The sequence below is a fragment of the Emydura macquarii genome, unplaced genomic scaffold, assembly GCF_026122565.2.
Source record: "Emydura macquarii macquarii isolate MOO-44397 ecotype Brisbane River unplaced genomic scaffold, CSIRO-AGI_Emac_v2 contig_212, whole genome shotgun sequence".
Classification (NCBI taxonomy): domain Eukaryota; kingdom Metazoa; phylum Chordata; order Testudines; family Chelidae; genus Emydura; species Emydura macquarii.
The window spans coordinates 8,055,102-8,082,342 of NW_027130349.1; the positions used below are offsets into that span (position 1 = coordinate 8,055,102).

Consider the following 27,241-nt stretch of genomic DNA (forward strand, 5'->3'; position numbering starts at 1 on the left):
TATAGTAATTGACTTGCATGTAGTTGCTTACAATAAATAATGTACGGGACTGGCAGCTTCCTAATGTCACTTAAATAAAAATTCTCATTTAAAGTAATGTTTTTAAAATGTTTCACTAATTTTTACTTTACACACCATTTTTCACCAGGCATAGAAATTTATTTTTATAACTAGGTCACTTCATATTATTTATAGTGAAAGTTAAGTAGGTATAGAGCTCTATCTAACAGAGGAATGGGATATGCAGAGGTATATACAGCAAAAAATAAATATACATTTTGCTCTTAAATAAACATAATACAAAAGATTTAGAAATTGTGGTTTAGTATTGCACCTTGTACTGCATGTAGTTATGAAAGAGAATGTGAAACCAAAACAAGTCTGCTGAAGTTCAAATTAAGGTTTTCTAACAAGGATTGTAACTCAAAAAGAGCTTGAAACTAAATGTTTTTCAGACAGATCCACTTGACTATTAACTATTTTACTATGCCACACAGAATGAAGTCACTATATTTAGCAAAAAAAAAAAAAAGACATCAAAGATAGAACTCACCAAGATACCAGAAGGGACCCCTTTCATGGGTAATGACTGCATTCTTGTTTATGCCATCTTCAATATTATTCTTTTCTGAGAAATACATCTTACCAAAGAAACTAACTTTTCACAGTACAAGTAAATACCAAGCTAAAAAGCATAACATTATGCTGGACCAACTTTTCTTCTTAAGGTAGAAGCAGACTTTTACCACAAGTATTTTAAAATAGTAAGAAGTCTTGTCGCTCTGCAGTCTTTCCTTCCTGAGAGAGGGAGATGTTCAGTCTACTTTCACAAATAGTGGTATGGTTAAAAATGGAAACAGTTCTTTAGAAAAAGTCACATAGTAACTACTTTCACCAATAAGGTTTTCTTGAACTGTCACAGCCCCCTTCCACTGTGAGAGATAAGAAATAACATGGATATACTTTAGCATGTGTTTGTACTGATAGTGTAATACAAAATCATTTATTCTAAGTCACATGACATTAGATGAGACTTCCATGTAATGAGACTGGAATTTAGTTATTCTTATGCTTTGGCAACACTATGCTCATTTAGATTTTTACCATCATAACGCTACCACTTGTAGCAACGTCGTGTGCTTTAGTATATGGTCTGTACTTGTTTGCTGTGAGAGTAGGCTTACATGACACAAGCAGCCAGTCTACCCCAGTACTCCACCAGCAGTAAAGATTAGTGGAGTTGAACTGGAGATTTAAATTTTAAAGGAAAAATAACCTGCTATTCAACCCAAGACCTGAATCACACAAAGGTTTTGCACTGAGTTAAGTATTTCAGTTAGGGGTGTGATTTTTTTACTGAAATAGTTAAACTGCTATAGCCCCTAGTGTGGATGAAGTTATATTGGTATAGTTTATCCCCTACAATTTATAAGAATAGGTTATACAAATAACCACTTTTATACCAGCACAATTGCATCTATACCAAGGTGTTAAAACCACTTTAACTATATCTGTATTATGATGATACAACTTGTGTGTTTACACAAACCCTAAGAGTTCAACATATACTAGAATCATTATTTCAATAAAGGCGAAGAATAAGAAATAACTTTTTAATCTGAGTGTGTGTAAAGTAGCACTAATTTTCTAAGTAGCATCAAGGCTACATGAAATCACTGAGAAATTCAGTTTATAAACAAAGCAATTTTCTCCTTGAAGTCTAGGTGACCTTAACCACATTATGAAAAATACTAACTTTTTAAACACAGAAACTTAACATTTTTCTTCCACATGTCTTTCATCAATCTCTACCATCTGCAGCTGAAAATCAAAAATAGTAACTATATAAAAATGTGTTTGTGTGGCACATCTCTATGCCAGTTAAAAGCCGAGGAAAAGTTAGTGGTTTATCTTCTTTATACTGGTCATTTACCATTTTAGAAATGAAGCCATCTTATTATCTATATATTGATTTTTTTAGCTTCAACACCTTGTTACTCTGTTGTCTTTTCTACACAATTTTCTGTTATACCCATTACCTAAAGAAGCTCAGCATTCCAGTTTGACACTGAGTATTTCAACAGATCACTTGAGAGACAACATTTCTACACATCACTTCAGTTGCACCTAAACCAAAGGCATTCATATCTCCAGGTGTTTGTGGTGGAGGAAGCTATGGATAAGAGTTATACTCCTTTTCAAAGAGTTTCTGTGAATGTTAATAAGTTAAACAAAATATAGTTTCCTTTAAAATAATTTTAAAGTTAGCATATTTCTTAAAATAACAAAAAATTAAAACATTAAGGTTACAAAGTCAAGCACCCAAAAGTTAGGAAATGCCAGAATTAAGGTTGTTTGCATAACCTTAATTTGGCTGTCTTCTGCATATGCATTCTGAATAGTCTAATTACAAGATGACATATTTTTCATAGGACTACTTCTTAATTCAGTGCTACAAGAGAATGCACTTAATGAGCAGTTAATTTATTTTTTTTTATCCTCACTGTTCAGTGTGCATCCCCATGCCTTGTTTACTTCACACTATTCAAACCCGGCTCTGAAAACAGAATTAGTTTGCCAGAAGCTGGGAACGGGCGACAGAGTATGGATCATTTGATGATTACCAGTTTTGTTCATTCTCTCTGGAGCACCTGGCATTGGCCACTGTCGGAAGCCAAGATACTATGCTAGATATACTAATGGTCTGACCCAGCATGACTGATCTTATGTTCTTTTATAATTTCCTCATGGTATTTTCTATTGTAATGATTGTAGTATCCCAGTGCTATATAATCTTTACTTTATTTTCACAATAGCTGTGTGAGATGAGTATTATCCCCATTTTACTGATGGGGAACTGAGGCACAGAGAGATTAAGTTCAAAAGTATCCACTCGTTTTAGGTGCCCAAATTGAGACATTAAGGTTAAGTCTACACTAGTGACCTTACAGTGGCATATCCATATCTCTGCAGCTGCACTGCTGTAAGCTCTCCTGTGTAGCCGCTTTCTGCTGACAGAAGAGAGCTCTCCCACCTCCCATAATTAAGCCACCTCCGAATGAGCAGTGATAGCTATGTTGACAGGAGAGCATCTCCCGCCAACATAGCTCTGTCCACACTAGCACTTTTGCTGGTGAAGCTTGTGTCAGTCGGCGGGGTGTGGTTTTTTTCACATTTCTGGTCGACAACAGTTTTATCAACAAAAATGCTAATGTAGACAAAGCCTTAGTTTTTTTTTGGCATTTTCCTTTTGGAGGAAAGGATAATTGGTCTGTTCATTTGAGGTTGAACCCCTTCCCAATCTTGCATTTTCATGGACCCATCCTAATTGACTTCAACCACTTTTGATGGTCCCTCTCTTCACAGCTTTGTGGCAACTCTTAGAGTCACACCACCACTGGCTGGGTCTCTCTGTTGCAATCATGGAGGGGATCCATGAAATTTGTGCTGTATTCCTCTCATTTAAATTTCTTCATGGAATGAGCAAAGTATAAAGAGCACAGATTCCTCTGTTCCACTGTAACCCCAATTAGTGACTGAACTCTCTGGAGAAGGACAAGCATGGAGCACCAGGGGAAGAGCCTTTATTATAGTGCTTATGGAAGAGGGATGGTTCCTCTCCTTACTCCACAAAACAGACAAGATTCATACGTGCACTGGTCTGACTTGGAAAATCTAGGTCTTTATTTTCATCCCTTTTTCACCATCCGGAGTTCTAATTTTAAACAAAAAATAAAGCATCCATATATACGGCAAGACTGGGAATACGAAAAGCAACCCAACAATAATTAATCATGCTATCAATAGCATTTGCTTACCTTTAAACATGCATTACACTGTATCCATACATTACACCATGATTATCACTATCAGATACCAGCATGGAGATTTCCAAACTTAAGAGTCTCAAAGTCTTTACAAAAAAGTGCAAATATGCATTTTGATAGCCACATAATGACAACTGGCAACTTTCCTTTACCTACTTTCACACTTCAGTGTTAATGATTACACACACACACACACACACACACACACACACACACACACACACACACACTTTCCCCTTGATGTACTTAACTTCCCTTAACATTGATTGGAGTGAAGCCATGCATCACAAAAGGAATCTATCCATGCATTCAATTTGCATCTAAAACATTGTATTTATTATGAACAGGATTTTGGGGGGGGGGGGGGGGGGGAGAATCAAGTTTCCAGAATTTCTCCTGGGTAGGTGAGGGGGAGGAGGATATTAGATTTGTCTCCTAGTATAAAATATTTATATTGCTGATTGAGCTTTTATGGACTGTCACAAAGCTAATGTTTGTAAAAAGGATAAGTCTGCTCATCCACAGCATGTGATAGTGCTTTCTATATTATGCATTCATAGATCATCTATGCCTGACATTATTATAATGCAATGCAGCCTCACAAAATTCCATGATTCTGGTAACACTGACTTTTCATCCAGGAAATCAAAGGAAATAAATCAAAAGATAATGTATCAGCAGTAGAACAAGAGTACAAAAAAAACAACCCATAATAATATCCAGTTTTACAAAGATTGCTTGAAGATAGTAACCTCACTTCAGTATCTATCACAAGTCAAACTCCAAGTTGTCCTCAATTTGATTAACAAGATCTAGAGTTCCATCTTTGATATATATTTCATCAAGATAAAATAAACCTGTATTTCAGCTTCTACGCACAATACTGAAATCTTTCCTTCTTCGCAGGAATGCTCCTCCATTGATACCTCCATTATTTCCTCAAAAAACCACAGTGACTATGCCATGAGCCCAGAGAAAGACATGATTTCTTTTGGAGATTGTTACATTCCATACTCACATACACCCTCTGAGACTTCATGGACCTCTGAGTCAACAGAGCTGTACCGTGTACACTACAGAATTTTGCTGTTTACAGAATGGGGCCTCAATATTAATACTTAGAATATTTTTAACCTATGGGATGGCTCAATTACAATGTTCTGTATGTTAATTCAGGAGACCTGAGTTTAATTCTTGAGTTCAATCTAATTTTCTCAGCCAAATGATTTAGGAGCGCAAGAGGCAATGGCCTAGATTCACAAAGGGACTCGTGCACCTAGAAAAATCACTGGAATCCACAAAGCTGAGTTAGATGCCTAGGATCCCTATATAGCACATGGGGACAGACAGGCATCCAAGAATAGCTTCCACAACAGCCAGCACACTAGGCATGAAGCCACCTAAAACAGCCAATAGGAGCTGCCAATGAGAGGGGTGTGTCATAAACCCAACCCTCTCTTGGAGTTACATGCATAAATCTGAGCTGCAGAGAGGGCTCCCCGCCCCCCATCGCTGCTTGCAATCCACAGCTGGAAACCCTCTTCTGGATTCAGATGGTTTAGATGCCCATGACATTTCTTGCTAGAACAGCTTAGGTACTGCCTTCCTCCACACAAAACAACTGCAGAGGAGCAGGGAGGAGGCAGCCTCCCTTAAATCTTTAGCCCAGTGGTTAGGGTATTCATGTTGGATTTAGGAGACCCTGGTAATTCTCCCTCTGCCTCATAAGAAGGGATTTGAACAGGAGTTCCCCACCTCTTAAGTGAGTGCCCTAGCCCTACAGACCAGAGAGAATGAGAATGACTCTGTAGTTTAGCATTTAGGGCACTCACCTGAGAGGCTGGAAGTCCCAAATCCTCTCTCCTCATCAGGCACAGGGGGAACTGAACCAGAGTCTCACACATCCCAGGTAAATATCCTAACCACTGGGTTTAGGTGTAAAATAGGTGTCCAGTCACCTGCCTGAAGCAGCAATGCACATGCCCAGAGGCAGAAACTTAGGCTCTTTGGGGATAAAAATTTAGGCACCAAGGAGTTAGGTGCCTACAGGAGTAGGCTGCTTTTCAGCAGGAGTTCTGTGGATCACAGCATCTAAATCTGGGATTTAGATGCTTCAGTCTAGGGATTAGGTGCCTAACTGCCTTTGTAGATCTGAGCCAGTGTGCTTAGTTGTAAAAAAAGGCTGTCTTGGATCATTAAATAACAACCCTCTGGTAATTAAGTTGGGACATTAACCCACACTGAAGTGAACCCTGTACAGTATCCCAGCCAAGGCGGCCATAATACAGAACCTCAAGAGAGGGAAGGAAAAACACATTAAGTTTTTATGTTCCTACAGAGACACAGGATTTCCCTAGAAGAGTCATGAGAAGTACATATGATGTAGCTGGTTTAATGCTAAACACCCCTTCATTTTAAACCGTTTCTTTAAATAAATATGTGATTTAGCACAGACACATCCAGTACAATCAAATTTTTTTGTAATCCCAATAATTTAAAACATCCTACTCTGATAAGGCATCCCAGTTTCAAATCACAGTAGTCACACAGCTCAGGTAGAATGAGGAATTATTTATAATAGTTTTGCTGCTAGTAGTAATGCATAATATGTTAACAAGTACTAGGGTATTTATAACTGATTGCTGAAGTGATTAACCAAGACATTTGTAAATTAGATTGCTTGGTGTAACAGCAGTAACATTTTATTGTCCAAAGTAGAGTATCTTGTTTCCATTTTTTTAAATCGTTGGACACTTATAACAGTAAAACTTTTACATCAGATGTCTTTATATTAGAACAACATCTCATTCTCAGCTTCAGCAAGATCAAAGTTTCATAAAGAAAAGACTTTCAGCTTTTCCTTACCACATGTGAGAAACATCATATTGCATATATTATAGCAGCAGGCAAACTCTTCAAATTCTAGCTTTTGCTTATACACAGACATCTAATGCATAAGCTTCATTCAGAAATTAATCCCAGACACATCACCAGTATTTTGCACAAATTCAGCAGCTGACTTAACAGAAATTTAATATGCAGCATTATATCTGACATGAGAATCCAATCCTTCATCTGGTTTCACAAGACCATACACAGCCTATTCATGAGTCATTTTACAAATAAAAATTGTCAAACAGCACTTCTTTATTTTCAAATAAGCCAAAAATATTTTCCTGAAAAATATTAAACAGATCATGTCCCTTGGGAAGTAAAGAGAGTTCTAATCCCAGATTCACTAGACTGTGTGTGGCCTAGAAAAGTCAAAACCTCTGGGCCTCAATTTACTCATCTGTGCGGAGACAGTACTTACCTACTTCCCATGATTAGTTAGTATTTGTAAACCATTCTAGAGATGTAAAAGGCTAATTAAGTTAAATATCAGTAAATTCTACCTAACTAGAGATTTAGATGAGATGACTCTTCTCACCTCAATATATGAGTGTCTCCCAAGTCAGAGAACAAAACTTTTCCTTCTCTGCTTGCAGGCATAACTTGAAAAGTAGTAGAATTTTCTTTTCTCCTGGTTTGTCTCTGTCTTCCCTTGAAGAATGGCCATGTGGTTAAGGCTCTGGAATGGGCCTCAAGAAATTATTATGCAATTTCCAGTTCTGCCACAGACTTCCTATCTGACACTGAATAAATCACTTCTCTCCATGCCTCAGTTTCCAACCTATCATATGGTGATAATACTAACCTTTTGTCTGTATCTATTTAGACTGTAAGCTCGTCAGGGCAGAGACAGTCTCAAATGTTTGTACAGTGCTTAACACAATGGGGTTCCAAGAACTGGGGCCTCTAGTCATCATGATAATATAAAGGGGTTGACAAATGACTGTCTTAATGCCCCTAGAATTGGATGACTTCATTTGAATGAGAGGAAATGATTGTGGAAGCAGAGAGAGAAGATACAAGAAATGTTTCTACAATACAATACTGCAACATGTTAGAGTTCTTTATACCACAAATCAGAAGAACCCACTTTTTAAAAAATAATGTACATTTTAAGTGTTATAGTTGCCCATTTTAAATGGAGATTTCTTAAATCCACAAGACTAAAACTTCAGAAATGAGCAAAAGTAAGTGTGCATGCCCACTGTATGTCAAAAATACCCATTTTACAAACATAAATTGACTGTTTTGAATACTGTGGACAGACAGATGCCTGCTGTATACAGGCACTGCAAAATTTGCATGCAAAAGTGGGGTATTTGCACACACCAGTAGACATGAAATCACATGTACCATCTTCAAAAATGTGGTGCAAAGTTCACAAAACAAAGAATCAAACTTAATATCGTTGTATTTAAACAAAAACTCAGATACTAGCCAATAAAGTTATATTGATTGTTACTGCTGCTTACCACTCCTTTTCGGTTTATTTGGCTGTATCTGAAAGTAAAATCCAAGAAGATGCATTGATGATGTAGTCATTAATTCAAGCAGCTGCCTGACAGTCTCAGCAACTATGTTCATTTATAGACGTCTCTTTTCATTTGTTTAACTTAGGGATTCTAAAATTCTTTTTAGAATATTACCCACACTATAGCAGTGTCTCATGGACTACCTCCTTTACTATTCACATTAGTAGATAAAAAAATTGTTTTTATGGAAAGGTAGCATCAAGCAAATATTTTATCTATCTTCACGCTATTTAGAAGTTAGAAACAAGGAGCTCCAACATTGCAACCAGCCACCTCTCTATGGTCCACAAGCAAGTGCTCCACAGTCCACAGTTCAAGAACCTTTGGATGAATGGCAAGAACTAAAGCCACTTCAAAAGCAAGTTAAAACTGCTGCACCTTTACACAGCCCTCAAAAAGCTTTAGATTCCACTTAAAGGTGACCTAGAAAGGGCTTTGTTTTTTATTGTGTTTATGTCCTTTTTGCTTCTTTATGGTGAAAAAAGCAGTAAAAACATTAAGGGTTCTTTTTTAATTACTTATTTTTACCTTCGAAATCAGGCTTATCAAATCTGATCTTCCCTGGTTTTGTTGGAGGATCTTTGAAAAGTGTAATGGATTTTTATCAGAGATGCAAAGATGTACAGAGGCTTCCTTTTTTTAGTTAATTAGTGAGAGACAGAACATTCCCTCTACTCATTAGAAAAAACCACCACCAAAGAGTACTTATTTATATACATTGCTTTTCACATTCAATGCATTTCATAAACATTAACTAGTTACAGAGGGGTAGTCGTGTTAATCTGTATACAGCAAAAACAAGAAGAGATCTGTGGCACTTTAAAGACCAACAAATTTAATATTTGCAGACATAAGCTTTCGAGAGACTTCAGCTTCAGCTCTCTTCTTCAGATGCAATAATATAGTGTTACCTATTTTCTGTATTACTGCATCTGAAGAAGAGAGCTGAAGTCTCTCGAAAGCTTATGTCTGCAAATATTAAATTTGTTAGTCTTTAAAGTGCCACAGATCTCTTGTTGTATTAACTAGTTAATTAACATTAACCAAAAGCCCTTAGGCATAATATGAAGCATCATCATATTGTTAAGAAACCACTTTGATGCTTTGGGTTTTCCTACCACTACCTATGAATCATATGCAATCATCCTTCCCGGCAAAAGGAATCCCAACATGGCAATACACAGCATGGGACATGGCTACTAACAGCAGTTAATATCTCAGGTTATATATCTCAGTTAATAGCTCAGGTGCTACCAAATCAGTTTTCTTGCAGTCTTTTTTTTTCGCAGGGGGGACGACGACTGGGGAGAGGGAAGGGAACAGTGCTGTTGGAAGACCACTGAAAACATTTTCTGCCCTGATTGACAGACCACTACCTAGGACTGGCCCTGGCTACAGAATCCTATAAGGGTGTGTAGGATTTAGAAATAATCAGAAGTCAGATGTACACATCACCACCTCCTATAGCCGTTATGGAACTGATGCACAGCTAGAACATGGGCATTTTTACCATCATGTCCTGATGTACCAAGTGCATAGGTTTTAAATACCATGTCATCCAGCCCTGCTCAGAGCCATCCAGGCTCTCAAAGTGCAAAGTGCTCTCTTTCATCTTAAGAAGAACACTGCAGAACAGAAAACAACTCCGAGAAAACAGGTCATTGGCACCAACTCAAAACGCAGACCGAGCCAATGCACTCTAAGTGACTCATAACTTCATCCTCTGCTACACCACAGACAGAAGCAGGGGAAGCCAAGCCAAGAAGGCTCCGCACCTAATTACGCCCAACAATGTACGCGCCCGAGGCGCAGGGGCTGGGCGCTCCAGCTGGGGGCAGGTGTTTGGGGGAGGAATTTTTCAAATTGACGTTCCGTTATTTGGCACGGGGCGGCCAGGATCCCAGCCCGCTGGGCGCCAGGCGCAGAGGCTCGCTCCCCGGCACACAGCCCCGCTCTCGCTGCCCCAGGAGAGGGGACAGGTCCCCCCCCCCGCGGAGACCCAACGTGCGGGGCCGGTTGGGAGCGCGAGCGGCTCTGGCTCGTGCCCTGGCAGCGCTCAGGCAGGAAGCTCTCTCGGCTCGCCCGGGGCGACGGCACCGCTGAGGTGGCAGCTGGGCCCATCCCCCCAAGCCCGCGGCTGGAGAGAGGCCGGGGCCCCGCGGGCGCTGTCCGAGGCACCGCGGAGGCGAGAGCTCGGCCGCATCCAGGCCCCGCTAGATGGGGATTGCGGGCGCGGGAACACCCAGCCCCCGGCCGGGCGTCGGAGCAAACCATCCGGGAGACCCCCCGCCCCGCTTACCTCCTGCCGCGGCGGGGGTGGAGGGGCGAGAGCTGCGGCGCCGAGGAGCAGCGGTTGGGAATGGAGCGTCAGTTGCCCCGGGAGCCCGTGAGGCAGAGGGAGACGGGGCGCGCGCTCTGAATGGGGGTGATTGTCCCGCACGGCTCCCCGTAGTCACTCAGTCAGCGCCAGTTCCGCTCAGCTGAGCCGCCGCCGCCTCGCCCCACGTGACCCCGCTCCCTAGAGTAACTGTCGCGCTCAGCTGGGCGGGGGGGTGCGCGCGCGCGCGCGCGGGATGGAGCTTTGGCGCCTCTGCGGCGTGCAGGGGCAGGGACACGGGCCAATTAGCCATAGCAGCTGGCGGTGGGGGTCAACGTGAGTGTGCGCTGGGCAGCTGAGGCGTGCGTCCCGCGCCCGATGCAGATGTCTGCGTTAGTAACACGCTGCTGCAAACTGTCATGTCTCTCTGTCTCCTGTTCTCTCAGATGCATCGCTGCTGTCCTGGGGTTCTGCGTCCTCTAATGCATGCACCGCTGCAAAATCAGATCCGGGCACAAATGTGCATCTGTTCGCTACGTCACTACCACCGCACAAGTATGGCCATGCCAATACATTACTGCCGCAAACATGGGTGTCCTCCGTTACTGCTGCATGTCCGCTCTCTGGACAAAAAGCATGTCTATCTACGTCCATTGCTCTGCTTCTGCAAACCAAAGCTAGGGGGAAGGGGGAATGACAGACACTCTTTCCTTTGTGCCTGGAGTAGCAGCCATTCTAGGGGTTGTGTTCGTTTTTAGCAGAAAACGTGGCCTTGTTGGCCCAATAGTCGGGAACGGAGGGGAGAGAGAAGAATATGCAGGTACTCGTTCTGTGGAGAGTTCTGAATTCCAGTGTTAGTTACTGCTAAGGGTACAAAGGTAAAACAGCTTATAGTCCTGCACCCACATTAGTTTTCTCACTTGTGCATGTGTGGGGGAGTTTGCACAAGGACAGTGGGTTAGGCTGCCGGCTGTTGCCTTTGACTATATTTACACTTGCCCTGCTGTCCCACACAACATTACTCCAGCTGGCAGAGGTGGATTAGTAAAGTCGATTTCTGGGTCGACTTAGCGGGTCTTCACTTCCGAATTTGCCACAGTCAGTGTAGACATAGCCTTTGTGTAATGATTACACTTTCAGGCCTTGTCTATGCTTGAAAAATATGTCGACCTAATATAGGTTGACTTGCAGCCATAGCAATAATTACTGCAGAGGCTGACATCCACACTGCCCTCTTTGAGTCAGTGGAGTGCATCCTCACCAGGATCCACACCAGCCTGGTCTCTGCAGGGAATGCAGAGCAGTGAAATTGATAAGGCTGCCAGACTCCCAAAAGGCAGAGAAGCTGCCCAGGGCTTCTCCCCTGCCCTCCAGGTGCCAGGGTCCAACAGCCAGAGTTTTTCCCCTCACTCCCATTCAGGAGCTGGGGTCCAGCAGCTGGGGCTTTTCACCCTGATCCCTGCTGGTTTTCTTGTCAATTTCAGAGCTCTGCTGGATAACTACCAATGTAAGGGAACAGAGAGTCTACGTTGCCCCATCTATGCCGACATAAACCCTACATCTCTTGTTGTGGTGGTTTTCTGATGTCGGCATAGCAAGGAAGTTACATCAGTGGGAGGAGCATTTTACTCCATACACCTCCACTGTTTTGTCGACAAAAGCTGACATTCTACAACTCTTACAAGAAACCGCCAAAAGGATACAGGTCAACAAATTTTAATTATTTGTAATAATGTGTTTCTCACTGTAATTAAAAAAAATCTTTGGATACAGAACCGAAATCTATTCCCTTCATCATGCACACATTCTGGCTTTTGATTGCAGATTTTTAAAAGTATTTATTTAGAAAATGTACACAGAATTACATAGGCTGTGCAAATATATATACATTTTAAAGTTATAGGTCAAATTTCAAGCCTAATTCTTGATAATCCTAAATGCGGCCTCACCAATTGTCCACCTGCTGTGGGCAATCCTCCTAATGCAGCCCAGTATGTTGCTTTTTCACATCAGCAGTTGAGTCAGTGTTGGAAAACTTTATGGGTCAGATGATGATGATGCCCAAAACCGGACACAATATTCTAAATGCGGCCTCACCAATGCCGAATAGAGGGGAATAATCACTTCCCGTGACCTTCACTAATCAGCCCAGTATGCTATTAGCCTTTTTCAGGGCACACTGACGACTCATATCCAGCTTTCTATCCACTGTTACCCCCAGGTCCTTTTCTGCAGAGCTGCTGCCCAGCTCGTCGGTCCCCAGTCTATAGCTGTGCATGGGACTTCCTAAGTGGAGGACTCTGCACTTTTCTTTGTTGAACCTCATTAGATTTCTTTTGGCCCAATCCTCCAGTTTGTTTAGGTCTTTCTGTATCCTATCCCACATACACACATGCAATTCTCTCGTCAATATGGTTAATGTTCACTCCTTCACTGCTGCACAAATATGCCTGTTTCAGCTGCTACAGTTTTCCAAAGGATCCACTCATTTGAATAAAGCGTCAGGACAATTATAATATTATGTATTTAAATATCTTTCCTGAACACACAGTATCTGGGAGATCACTAAGCTATAAAGATGTTAAATACATTCATCCTAAATTGAGTCAGGTTTCCCCTCAGTACTCTTCGTTATGTTCCTCATTAGGAATCTTAATTCAACTTTGGACAAGGGCAAGATAAGCATATTAGTATTTGTCCCCATAAAGATATTTTCTTCCTAGACCCTGATATCATCTTTGTTGCTCACAACAGAAGGAGCTTTTCCAATTAAGAAGAATCTCCTTTCTGGCACCAGAAGGATTTATTTGCGGGGAGAGGCAGGAGGAGTTAAACCTATCATCTTTATGTTCTCAAAATGAAATCTTAAACTAGAGCCTATTATAATATTAAACCAAATCCAGCAACTGACTGGCTGCTCAGATTGCAGAAAAATCTTTACTGGAAGGTGGTATGTCACTTTAACTGATAATTCAGCCCTTCCATTTCAGCCTATTACATAGATCACTCCTGTCTTCTGGACGAACCACTACCAAACCTCAGTCAGGTGTAAAGAAACAAAAGGTTTTTATCGCTGTTGCCCCCTTCAGGCAGGATACCACCTGCCTCCACAGGCAAGTCATTGGTAGCAAGTCAAAAGGACAATAGTCCCACATCAAGTCTACCTTCTCTGAGGGAGGCTCTGACAGGCAGCCTTCTTTTATGTTGTTTCCAGTCCCAGCTAGGCCTCCCTACAGAGTGAGAGCTGAAGATCTGCTGTCTTTCCCAGTCAGTCCCTAGCTGAGCTTTGATCCCCACTTCCCTATTACCTCCCCTCCCCGCAAGGCACTATTGCAGGGTGGGGCTGGCTGAGCTCACAGCAGCTCATTAACCATTTTCTGGCACCAGTGTGGGGTTTCTACACCCCATCAAACAGCCGCAGAAAAGAGATTCCTGGTGATAGAGCAATTCAGAACACTAGGTGAGATCTGTGAAGGGACTTAGGCATTGCAACGCTGAGTGTCAAGTTGCCTAACTTTTAGGCATCTAGATAATCACAGGAAACTGTGATCTACAAAGCTGACTTAGGCGCCTAAGCTCCTTATTCAGTGAATAGGGGGGCATAGGTGCCTTGGACAGCCATCCACAAAAGCCAGCATGCTGAGTGGGGAGCTACCAAAGCTAGCCACTGGGAGATGCCAACAAGGATGTGTGCTAAGCACCATCTCTCTGTCAGGGATAAGTGCCTAAATCCAGGCTTCAGGGAAGCATCTAGTTCTGTTTAGCAATCTACAAATGGGAACCTGCTGCCTCTAGTCAGACAGCCTAGGCTCCTAGAGATGTTTCATGAGGAAACGAGTTAGGAACCTGCCTCACTCTGCACTAAAAGGGGGCAGGCAGTACCCATCTTCATCTGTTGGCCCAGTGGTTATTGCACACCCCAGAATGTTGGAGATGCAGGTTCAATTTCCCCCCTCTCTGCCATAGGGCAAGAAAGGAGTGGGTGGGGGGCTCTAACCAATGAGCTATGGGATATTCTGATATGGGGCTCCCGCAGTCTCTACTGCTGAAGTTGTTGCATTGTGGATAAATAATGAAAGAATAGCTGGAGCAAGGGGACTGGACCCAGGCTTGTCCACCTCTCAGTTGGGCACCCTAACCACTGGACAAAGGAGTGATTCTCATTATCCACAATGGAACAGTCATTGGGGTATAGAGTGAGAGGGACAGTGCTCCAGAACATAAAAATGGCCGTATTGGGTCAGACCAGTGGTCCATCTAGCCGAGTATCCTGTCCTCTGACTGTAGCCAATGCCAGGGGCGTCAGAGGGAATGAAGAGAACAGGTAGTCATCAAGTGATCACCTTACAAGAGAAGAGCCAACATTCTTCTTGAATTCTCCAGCCAGCATTTCCCCCAATAAAATATTTAAAATAATGAGAAAACCATAAGTCTAAACAGGGCCCTCACACTCAGGATTTTCAACTGTTGGTATGCTACAACAAGGAAAAGACTGAAACATTCCACTCCCCTGTCATTTTCCCCTTTCTCATCTTAACCTTGTACTGATTTTTCCCCATTCTGCTTTATTATAAGTAGATTTTGTAAGATGATTTTGAATGCAAAAAACTTTAAAGATGGAGATTTTAAAATGAATTTCACTCAGGTGGGGTAATTGTGCGAGTGGAGAAATAGTGGGGAATCAGTGGGGAAGACATGAGATGGGGGAAAGAGAGAAGGAAAGAGTAAAGAAGGGAGAAGAAGAGAGGATAGAACGAGAAGAATGGCATGTGAAAGGTACAATAGGAACACTGAGTAAAGGGGATGAGACAGACATAATGAAAGGAAAAAGTCAACAGATGTCTCTTGATTTCTCTCTTCCACTCGTTGATATCTGCATATTCCCCTGAGAAACTCTCATGTTCCTTGTTCTCTTAATTCTTCTCAGTTATGTAAGAATATGAACAGAGTCCAGTAGTTTCTTCTTGAACATTTTCCTCTATATTTTTTGTTGCTGTTTGCACCTTTCTCTAGTTCTAAACATCACTTGGCTTCAGTTCTCTAACAGAGTAAAATCTGTGTGAAGAGATTTTTTTCAACCATTCTAAAGAAATACAAATGTAGCTTAAATAGAGTATCATTCATGTATTCAGTTTATATTTGTTGTTCAGGGAGTCAGGGTGAAAATCTGATTTATGCTAATTACAGTTAAAGTACTTTGCCTCAATTTGCGGCTAGCTGACGCAAAAAATAGGGCTTTTTGTATTATGGAATTAAGTTTTATCAGTCAGAGTCCATAACCAGAGCTTTCTTGATGACTGGTCAACAGATGTGGAATTCATTCCCACAAGATACAGTATCAGGAAGACCAAAAACCTTCACTGTAGTGAAATGCATAACCCAGTTCTACATATAGGCTTCCCATAATAACACCACAAAAATAAACACATTTATATACATATAAACAAGGACACACCCTACTGATTGGGCCATAGAAAAGAGAAATTCTTCATGCCTCCTCTTTTCAGATCTTTAAAATGTACCCTTTACAATGTTGGGAGGTGATCATATATCATGGATGTTCAACATTCTCACTTTTTGTATGTGAACTCCTCAGTGCCTGTGTTGTTGAATCCAGTTGTTAGTGATCAGGGTGCAGTCACAAATGTCTCTACTTGTCTGACTGCAGGATATAGATATAAAGCACATTGTGTCATATAATGGATTGAGGACAAAAGAACAAAATTCTATGCTTTATCATGGATAATTGAGTATATAATAAACTTTGACATTAAAGGTTTAAAACACAAGAAAAAATGTATTCAATACTATGGTAAATGGAGTACACTCAACAGTTCTTTTATTTCAGTATTATTATAAGTAGTTCTGGGTCATGCAATCAGTTTTACAGGAAGAAAATAAAAAGAGAATTTATTTTTAATAGTGCTTTCTTGCCTATGTGAATGACACCAAGTTAGTAATTAAAATTATTATGTTAAAGATGTTATTTAATTATCACCATTTGTGCTGTATGTTACCTTTTGCATTTCACTCACCTCCCATAATGACACTAGATTGGTTAGTGAGTAGGCCCTAACAGAATCCTGTTGTGTCTGGGTTCTGAGCTTTGTAGGGGAATGGTTCAATTCAAAACAAAACAAAACAAAACAAAACAGAAATCCTGATGTATTTTCAATGACAAAACAAAAACATCTCATTCCTACTCAGAGTAGGCTTTGATAAAAACAGCAACAATCTATTTTGTTTTAAACCAAAACTTACAGGCCCAATCCTGCTTCAATAAAGGGTTCTGTTGTTGATGAGTAGCCTAAATTTGAAGCTTCAGCTACTAAGAATGTTCTTTCAAGGCCCACCATTTAAGTCAATAGAAAGGCCCCCAACTGGCTTGAATAGGAGTTGGATCAGGCACTCAATAGGAAAAACCTGCATCATTGTTATATTTATCACTTATATAGCACCATAGATATTCTTGGTACTTTGATACAGGTAAAGACAGATTCCCTGCCCTGAGGAGCTTTAAAAAATGAGTCATAAGAAGATTATGCAAGTTTCAAATAAACACAGCAATAAAGAATAGTTAAGAAGCCTACAAAACAAGCAGCAAATGCCAGTTTTTGTTTAGCAGTGATGTTTTGAAAAGGCAGTTTCTCTAGCTGCTACCCTCACTGAATGATATAGTCATTATTTCTCCTCTGGACTAGTAATTATGTTCTGCTACAGTCAAAAGCCAATACATGCCTAACATTTATATCATTTGAATTTCCATTTAAAATATCTCATAGTGTGGAATCACTCCCTTCAGTGTTTCTGTATGAAACCTCTGCCGCACTAGCACATTTGATTTGTCAGCCTGATTTGCCTCTGTGCTTCTCCAGTTTTCTATTGGTTTGAATGGAGTTACACTGGTGTAAAACAATAGTGACCAGGCCTGATGTGTCAAACAGTAGCTCTGGCTGATGGAAACAGGTTTAGCAATGCTCAGTCTGAGATGTATGCATTTTTAGGGATTGTTTTGTTTTGTTTTGTTTTCTGAATTTCTTGCTTAACAATCCATATTTTGTTATGTGTTATTTAGCATCTGCTGGCAATTTGCTGTCTCTTATTCAGAATGGATCTCTTTGTAGGGATTATCCTAAATGGTTTGAAATCTGGTTATCTGGAGATCTCCACCTTGTTTACAGGAAAGTTGTTCGCATTGCCAGAGTGAAAACTTTCTCTTTGGAGGCAATTAGAGTACCCAATTTAACTACTATTTAAAGCCTATAGCATTGTTTCCAATGGGAGCTGCATGGGGCCATTGGATCCCTGTTCAATGAGAAGCATCAAAGTATCAGCAAATGATGATTTAAACATTTTAAACTTTTCTTTCTCATACATAAAGTTTCCATACAAGTTAATTAAAAATGGCCAGTGCTTGTGTTTTTCAATATTCCAAAGTTTGTCCTGGAGCTTATGCCTTGGAAATATGTCTCGAGCCTAATTCTTTTCATTGGACAATAATGCTCTGAACCATTAGAGGAAAACCAATGAGACTTCTCTGGGTAAAGCAAGTAGAATTTGGCTTGAGGATGTCGAAATCAATTAAAAGCATTCTCTAGAAATGAACAAAATTCAAAGGTCTGAGTTATCCAAATACCAATAACCACAGAAAATTAAGTTAAAAAATGGTTACGCTTGTGTTGCAAATCAACAAAAAACATTTTGAATTCATTATTGTTCTTTTCACCTTGCTTCTAGGCATCCACTTTTCAACTTCTGCCATGTTTCTGCAAAGGTATGTAAGTACCTAAAGATCTGGGACCCCTTGGTACAACCTTGAATCACTGACTTATGTATGAATATTGTAATGCCATAAAGCATGATGATTAGTATGCATTGGTTTAACACATCTATATAGTTCTATACAATATCAATGCATGCCTTTTGCATGAGTAGTAAATATAGTGCTTCTTGCAGGATAATTCATAATGTTTTCTAATCACATCAGTGATTGTGCCAGTGCATAGAATCACTTTATCAAAGCCTGGATCACTGGCCAGATACATTCTAATGGATATTTAGAAGCAACTGCAATGTATTTAATCAATTACGTTAAGATGTGAATGCACACTAAAAACAGCAACAACCCACTGCATATTGTGAAGCTGTTACAAGAGTAATAAGCAAAATTAGGAGGCTTTTCTGTTAATACATTATGGAGATGCTAAATCCTATGAAAGTTCAACACAAGATCGATATCTATCTCATAATAAGATCATTGCTACACATACAGTAACCTCATAGTTTTATTCAGGTGTTTGTTTCCACTGATTTCTCTTCCTGTCTGTCCAGGCTTCCTGTGGGATGAAGAATTACTTCTGCTACTGTAGACTTCACATCACCCTCCTTTGCTGCTTGCCAGCTACCTTCTGGATCATCTCCCTCTTCCACAATCAGGATTTCATTTGGATCAGGTGTTTCTTCTGTAGCAATAATCTCTTCTACATGTGGCTTAACAAAAACTGATTTAGGAAAAGTAATACAAATTTTCACACATTTACTCTGATTGACATAACACAAAGGCATCTAGAATGTTGATTTGTTTTAGCTTTGTTTATGACCTCTCTTTCCTTCTTCCCACATCTATTTAAGAAGGTTCTGCACTAGAACTCATGTTGTAATTTTGTATATAGAGCCTAAAGGGAGCTAGTCCCTTTATGGACATGCAAGTAAACAGGTCCTTGCCTAAAGTGTTTGTTTACTAAGGGACAGAACCTGCACACATTTACTCACATAAGAATATTGGCCAAGATTTTTTAAAGTGACTAGTGATTTTGGCTGCTTAACTTGAGACATGAAAAAGGGGCCTGATTTTCAGGAAGTGTGGAGCGCCAACCCCTCTGAAAATTGGGTATCTCAAGTTGGGCACCCTAAACACTTGTCACTTTTGAAAATCTTGGTATATGTATATGTGGTTTAAGAACTCATATTGAGAAAGTAATGATCTGTATGGATTTTCAAGAGCATGTCAGACTTATTTTTCTTCTGGAGCTACGCCCATATAAATGAAATTTTTACCTTCTTTCTCCCCTTCCTTGTGGCAGTTGCTTGTGGCAGTTGTTTTTTTCCTTTTAGCTGGAGTTATTGTATTTAGTTTATATCCCTGCACATCAGGTTCATGCATAGCCATGCCACTCTGTGCTATCACAGGAGTCACAATCACCTATATCAAAGCAAGAACAAAGAATGCACAAGCAAGAAATGCAGCTGCATCAGAAATTCTGTTTTAAAAGCAGTGATAGAACCTCTATAATCAGTATATTTAGAAATCTGTATCAGCCTAAATTCTTCTTTCAGGTATACATACACAATTCCTATTGAAGTGAAGGGGCACAGAATTTGGCCCATTGTTTAGTAGATGATCAGTCTATCTAATTAATGCCCTCCATTACACTCTTCATAATGGGCATACTCCCCTATAGCTCTGTCAAATATACGGAGGAATGATGGAGACAGATTTTTGGAGAGGAAACAAAATTCTGCAAGAAAAATGCAAGTATATTTTTAATATACTTGCAAGAAATAAGAAAGATTACTTAATCTATTACTTCAATAAGAAATGGCCAAACTATGCTGTCAGCTGCATCTCTGAAATCTTATTGACTTCACTGATGTGTAGTCAGTGTAACATGGAGCAGGATATAGTTGATTGTGCTTTATAATTATAGTGTAGTTCTGAGCCCAAAATGGAATGATCTAATTATCAGCTTTCAATTGGCTGCATATCATATTAAGTGAAAGTATCAAATTCTTTGGCACCATTTGTACTTAAACTTTAGAAGGTTAAATATGGCATATAAAACAATGAGGCTACTTTCCCTGCTTTCATTTTAAAAACAAAAAAGTAAAGAGTAGTTTTACTTTGTTTAATATATAGACATTCTGAGTAAACAAAGTTTGAGTTGATCTTTTTAATTCCTTAAGCCTTCATCCACCAAAGCACTTACGCATGTGCTTAAACTTTAAGCTTCTTAGTTGTTCCATTGAAACCACAGGACTACTTGGGCTTACAGTTAAGCACATATTTAAGTGCTCTGATGGATCAGACCTACAGGCCAAATTCTGTTTGTTTTACTTATGTAAGTGATGTAATTGAAGTCAGTTACTACATAAACATAGACAGGCTTTGCTTTGGATGTATAAATTCAAAATATTCAACTTTTCATAGAAATTAGTCAAAATGTTACTATTCCGGTGCAAAAATGACCTACATCAATGTTGACAAATGTGTAAAAATTTGTCTTATTACCTCAGCCATACAGAATTTAATAATTTCAGTTCACAGTGGTTTACACAATCCCTTCTCTTCAGTTTTGGATTTGTGTTCCTTGAGTGTCACTTTGAGTTTTGGGCTCAAGCAAACACAAATGAAAACTCATTCAGAACCATGAGGTTTCAGCTGATTTCTTAGCAATCTATGAGAAACTGCAAGTTCTGCAGGATTTCAAACAGAAGTTAGCCTAGGTTCACTCAAAATGTTTGTCAAGGTCATTAATCTTTTGGAGAGAACCTGCGCTCAGCTTCAGATTTATAACAAAAACACAAACTGGGCAAATTTTACATGGTTTTGTGTTTTCTACTGAATGTTTTATAGTGTTCTTACTTTTAGAAAAATAAATTTCTCAAATTGTAAAGCTATCAAAATTACACTGTTACTCTTTCATACACTAGAGTCAATCCTGCATCCAATGGACTCCTCACCTGAATAAGGGCTGTACACTAAGTCCCAAATGGCAAGGATTTAATTGACCATCTGAAGTACTGCACTTACCTGTTTGATCTTCACATTGCTGACATTATTACAGCAAGGGGAATGTCTGGAAAACTGCAGGATTTGCAGGTTTACAATAGTTGAGATGTTATAGGAGATAAAAGTGCATTAAAAGGTGAGCACGGATCATGCTTAAATAAAATGCTGAAAATATGTTAGTTCTACAGATTTTGATGAGACAAATCATGCTGCTGTGAGATCAATTCTGAAAGAAATATTACAGTGTATTCAAGTTTGCTCTCAAAATTAAAGACTGAGTTGATAATGATTTAAGATGCTGGAAATACATATGAATTTAATTGCTTCAGCTTATTTAATAATAAGCAAAGGCACTTTTGTAAATCACTGACATAAATATACAGTGTTACCACTGCCACCACAGAAGGCAATTGTTGCAGAGGATCAAAGATTTGGATTAGTGGTTATATAAAGTTTTCAGCTGAAAAATAGTTTGTCTAGGATTTGATGAATATTACTTTGTAACCTTCATAAGAACAATGGGGGAAAAACTACAGAGAATATGAATTAAGAAAATATAGTTAATCTATTACTGCTCATGTCTTTGGAGATTGAGATACTCAGCATAACTAACTGAATTTAAGAAGTGAATTGACTTCATTGGGGCTACATATTCTATGGCTTCCATCCTTGCCCTACTTTATTATAAGGAAAAGCTGTGGATAACTATAAAGTTAAATGAATAAATTACCAATTCACTCCTGGTTTTCACCCACAATCGCCAAGAAAAGACAGGGTTCAAAATTCCTGGGGACACAAAGTCTGCTAGAGGGGGATTGTTGCTGAACAAGGCTTCCACAGTCTCCCTTCTGCCAGGGACCCATAGGAACCATCAGAGCTGCCAACATGGGTGGCACTGGGGGGTTAGATGTGTGCTCAGCAGAGCTGGGTGACGTGCTGATCCGGCACATCCACACTGCAATGTCCAATGGCAGGCTTCTGGTCCTGGCTCCAAAAGAAATTTATGCTGACCTTTCCTGGGGCAAACCCCAAGAAAGGGCAGTGAGAGTAAGACTACCAGCTCTTCTCCAGGGGTGAATCCCCTCCTGGAGCGGAGCAGGCCATGCTGTCACAGTGTAAAGCAAGTTATGTTTCTCTTTGCCTGTTAGGGTATATCTGGCCCAGTGACCTCTTTTCAGACGTCATAAAATTCTCCGCATCAATAACAGGGCTTGGCACTTATAGAACACATTTCATCTTCAAACAAAAATAATTAATAGTCATAATGTCCCTGTCAGTTAAGTTTATAGCATTGTCCTCATTTTACTTAGGGGAAAACAGAACCACTGAGAATTTAAGAGACTTGGTTAAGTCCACTTCAGTGGAGTCAAAATAGGATTAAATTTGGCCAGTGAATCAAGGGTAAAACTGAGATTAAGAATTGAGGAGTTCTTGGATCCTATCGCCATGCTTAGTCCACTAGACCATGCTGCATCTACATAATGTAATTGGGCAAAATTTTAGTCACCACAGTTTATATGCCTTTGAAATAAACATATAAAAAGACTATACCGAAGGTACTATTTATCAACTGACATTACTTCTAATATTCATTCTAGTTTTCTGTGGTGCTAAGGTCCAATAGCAGATGTTAATATGCTGAACTTTAAGAAAGAGATTTTCTATGGACTTAATTAAGCAAGATACTTAAGCATGTGCTTAATTTTAAGTGGATTGACTGTCAAAATCAATGGAACTACTCATGCTTTAACTTGTGAATGTGCTTAAGTGCTTTGTTGAACTGGGTCTGAAGTTGGTAAAGATCAAAATTGAAACACGTGGAGGTTTCAGTGATTTCACTCTGTGTTTTATAGTAAAGATCAAAGTGAAGATTACCACAGTCAAAAAGGCCACTACAGGAAGTTGAAATGGTGAAGAAGTTGTTAACTGCAAGATACTGTGAACAATTACCAGACAAAACAAGACAGTGAAACAAGGTGGAGGTAGAGATGAAAGAAACGTGTTCCGTTTATTCGTGACCATTGAGGAGGTTTCATACATTGTTGTTGACATGAGCGCACATTAATATTATAGCAACACATACAACATATTTGTTGGTTTATCATCCTGGGACTGATTCTCATTTATACTAGACCCTTGACATAAATCAGGTAGTATAAACAAGACTTAAAGTGGGTATAAATTACTTTTATATCCATTTTAAGGCATCTTTATACTGCCAAAGCAGTATAAAGGGGCCTTAGTGTAAATGAGAATCAGAACCTCTGTTTCTAATAGCTATAGTACACTCCATATATACTACTTTACCAAAGTCTGACCAAATCTAAATTGCTGCTCAGAAAAACATCTCCTTTAAGCATTGATCATTCTTAATCCTTTCAACCACCTCATTAATTGCCTCCCTTGCAACTCTCCCTCACTCTTCTTGTTTATGTTGTATGGATGAAGAGAGTCAAATCTTGGACCAGACGCTGCGTTCTGTGGGAATTTGGCTGATTTAAGGTTTAAAGGGTTAGGCTCTGTGTGGTAAGCCATAAGATAACAGTGTTTAAATATGAATTAGTAAAGGCACTATTTTGCTTGGTGTAAATAAGTGCAGTAAAAACACAAGTGAAGTGAGTGGAAGGATCCAAGGCTATTGCTATGCATAAAACAATTTACACACATGATTTATGCCAATATATCATTCATTCTCTCCCCCATACTTCTGTTTCCTAGTCTTAAATTCACACTTTCTTTTTATCTCCTTTACTGGGCTGAGGCTGTGGCACTTCCTCTTCTCCCTCAGGTATGAACACACTTACAGTGAAATCACTTGTCTCTGTGCCATATTTGTTTTTCACCAGAATGCTGTATCTCCCAGAGTCGATTGTGTTGACGCCAGTAATAGTGAAGCTGGCGTTTTTTCCAGATTCATATTTCAGGATGCAGTGGGCATCTGCTAACAATGGTTTCTCATTCTTCAGCCACACGACCTCTGGGACGGGATCTCCCCAGACATTGCAAGTAAGATTAAGCGCCTACAAAAAAATGTACAAATGGATTACAAATAACAATTGTTAATTGATATTTTTTGCATTCATTTAGATGAATAATTCCCTGAAAGTCTCCTCTTAGCTTTCTGCTATTAGACAGTGGATGCCCATAAGCATCCAAGATCAATAATTTCTGATGTAGTCTGAGCTATCATGAAGGAAGAGAATGAACACAATTAATTAAAAAGCTCCATTAAAAACCTTCAGTATTTTATGGACGCTCTTCCCTCATGACCATTACCACAACCCTCTCTGCATTGTTTAATACAAAATTAGACATTAGCACCTAAATGTTGGGCCTTAAATGAGAGTTTGAAGAAACATCAGATGGATTTGTTCAGAATAATTCAATGATAAGTGTACTACAAAAATAAAGGCAAATGTCCCTAAATCTAATCAATGCTTAACCAGTGCTTAAATGACCATGAGTTAATCTCAGGTTTAAGAATGCTCTAAATTACATCCTGACAGCTTTACCAACAGACCTAGTTGTTTTACAGATTCCTATAAAACTGCATAACATCTAATTGCTACTATTTTTATCTGAAATCAATACAGTTTTCATGACCAATTTCTGCCCTTGGATGTTCAGACATATATTTCCCTTTGAAGTTAATCGGAGTTAAATCTTAATGAGTGCTGAATTTGGTCCTAACATTAAGGCAACATCTTCATTATCAGAAGACTAGTTGTTAGAGAGATCACCCAGACAGTTCAATAGCTGCTGCAGGTTTGCAAATCTATCTTATGCATCAGTAGTCAGAGTTCCTTTAATTTTTCTCTTTCAATGCCAATTCAGAAATACTCACAGGCAAGATATTTAGACATGTAAATGTGTAGCAAGCCATTGATTTCAATAGAAAGGATGAAACTGGCTCTTAATTATTAAAGAAAGTACTAAGTTAAAATAAAATTAAGGTACAATCACTAAAAGAATGAAGGCTCTCACAGCTGGGGCATATCCTGCCCCTTCCCTTTAGAGACATAGAGGATCCCCAGGAGTGGAACCTAATTTGTCTCAGAATGTTGCCTTAAGTGAGCTGTTGCCTGGAAAGGAGGCTTAATGTGTCCTAAAAATGTCATCCTGCTTAAGTTAGCTGCTACTTCTCCCAAGGGATTCAAAGCCCTGGTGGGCTTCTTCAAGCCCTACTCCTAATTGTAAATTTCACTCCTCCAATCACAATGCCATGTGATCAACTGCAACTAATCAACACAGTTCAGTTTTCAAATACAGTAATAAATATTTACAGCATATTGTTTGGAATCAATCCATAGTAGAAAAAAACTTGCAAAATTATCTCTCAAGTGAGTAAATTCAAATAACGAATACATTTGCTCACCAACATTTCACAAGCAGAAAAATAGGCTAAATTAGTCAAGTCAGTTATTCTGTGTGAATTAATGACTCAGCTCTTTATGTCCCAGGTCCTCGCAGATACAGATGAGTATAGACACACTGCAGGGGTCTAGGATGCAGAACATGTCTACATTTTTCTTCTTTGTTTAGGTTTTTTACTGTATGCAGGTATTGCTCCTTCTCTTGAGCCAATGTATGGAATTCAGCTCACTAAAATGCTGTGAAAAGTAGTTAACTGGTGATACTTGTGTTCAAGACAGTCACTTCAAAAGCTAACATCTCAAGCTGCAGTGTTAGCCTTAATTCTGAATACTCTGGATGTGTGTGTTGAGCTAGGAGTCAGGCAGTGAGTAATATCTGGTTCCTGGGGTTAAACATTTCCTCTTCCCCTTTCCCCCATTTTAAAAAGATGAATTAGTTTGTAAACAATTACAGTACAAATTCTTTCAAAAGACAATATGCAGGAATCAAATAATAGATCATATACAATAAAATATAAAAATAAAGTCCATCAAATCTTGTTTGCAAAGTCCACAGAAATGAACACCTCAGAGAGAGTCAAGCATAGAGAAGTATGGTTTAAGTGGGATTTAAATGGTGTACAGGCCTTGTGCTGGCACTCTGCACAGAGGGGAATTTCATTTCTGTGATGCTGAGCCCTCCAGGCAGAGCTTCAGTACTATCATTCTAAACAGAAAAATTTATCATCTTATCAGTCTCACTGTTTCTTCTCTTGCATCTGCAATATATTATTTGCAATGTAAAATTTCATTTAAAACAGTCTAACTGTTTCAAATGTAGTTTGAAGGGTTTTATTCCAGAGCAAATCATCTTTAGTGAGATGTTAGGAGTGGAATGTAGTGAAAAACCAGAATCAGCTTTCTGTTCCACTAATTTACCTGCTTCTAAAGCAGATGCATCTAAAGGTGACCGTGAAAGGTCCCTGTGCCATGTTATTAGCTCCAGTTAGAGGCATGGGAAGATCAATGGTAAAAATATCCAATAGACCTCCTTCTTTCCTTTCCTGCCTCAGGAATAATGATGAAAAGTGAAAAAGAGGGGAAAAGAGATCCACCCATAAAACCAAAAAATGGGGGAGATAGAAAAAATATATATATACTCAAAACTAAAGTACTTCTCCATGGGCCTCACAGAAACAAACAAATCCTCTAGGGATTAAAAAGGGAACAAGAGGAAGAAAAATATCCTGCCTCCTCCAAAAAATATGTAATTTAGAAAGAACACAGAAGAGGTACACTCTGGGTGCCAAGTGGTCAAAGCCTGCTAGAAATGGCCCCTATCTGGTCTCCAGCAGCAGCTGTGATTGGAGAGTAAGTGGGGCTCTTAAACCTGTTCTCTTGGAGTCTTCTGGCATTAAGTAAACATGGTTTTGATTGCAGAGATGTTTAAAAAGCTGGAGGAAATGGGAAAAAAACCCCACATTCTTCCTGGCTATTCAAAGTCTCTGAATATGAACCGCTTGAACAGCTCA

The 27,241-nt window shown here is 39.5% G+C and overlaps 2 protein-coding genes across 10 annotated transcripts in view; both read right to left on the bottom strand.

The window, feature by feature from the left end:
* The window catches only part of LPIN2 (lipin 2), a 68,550-nt gene extending 57,803 nt beyond the window's left edge, over nucleotides 1-10,747 (bottom strand). For 2 of the 3 annotated variants that reach the window (XM_067547185.1, XM_067547204.1), the window contains exon 1: nucleotides 554-627. In XM_067547185.1, the coding sequence (XP_067403286.1) occupies nucleotides 554-595 (42 nt within the window). In that variant the 5' untranslated portion in view covers nucleotides 596-627. Of the gene's footprint in view, nucleotides 1-553; nucleotides 628-10,550 lie in introns of those variants that run through there. The other variant, XM_067547194.1, reaches the window with a different exon arrangement.
* Nucleotides 10,748-16,385: 5,638 nt separating this feature from the next.
* Nucleotides 16,386-27,241, bottom strand: part of MYOM1 (myomesin 1) — a 92,834-nt gene continuing 81,978 nt past the window's right edge. For 4 of the 7 annotated variants that reach the window (XM_067547246.1, XM_067547236.1, XM_067547218.1 and 1 more), the window contains 3 exons: nucleotides 24,162-24,377; nucleotides 19,626-19,770; nucleotides 16,386-19,069 (listed from right to left, as the gene is read on the bottom strand). In XM_067547246.1, the coding sequence (XP_067403347.1) occupies nucleotides 18,858-19,069; nucleotides 19,626-19,770; nucleotides 24,162-24,377 (573 nt within the window). In that variant the 3' untranslated portion in view covers nucleotides 16,386-18,857. Of the gene's footprint in view, nucleotides 19,070-19,625; nucleotides 19,771-23,334; nucleotides 24,378-27,241 lie in introns of those variants that run through there. The other 3 variants (XM_067547264.1, XM_067547256.1, XM_067547270.1) reach the window with 1 other exon arrangement.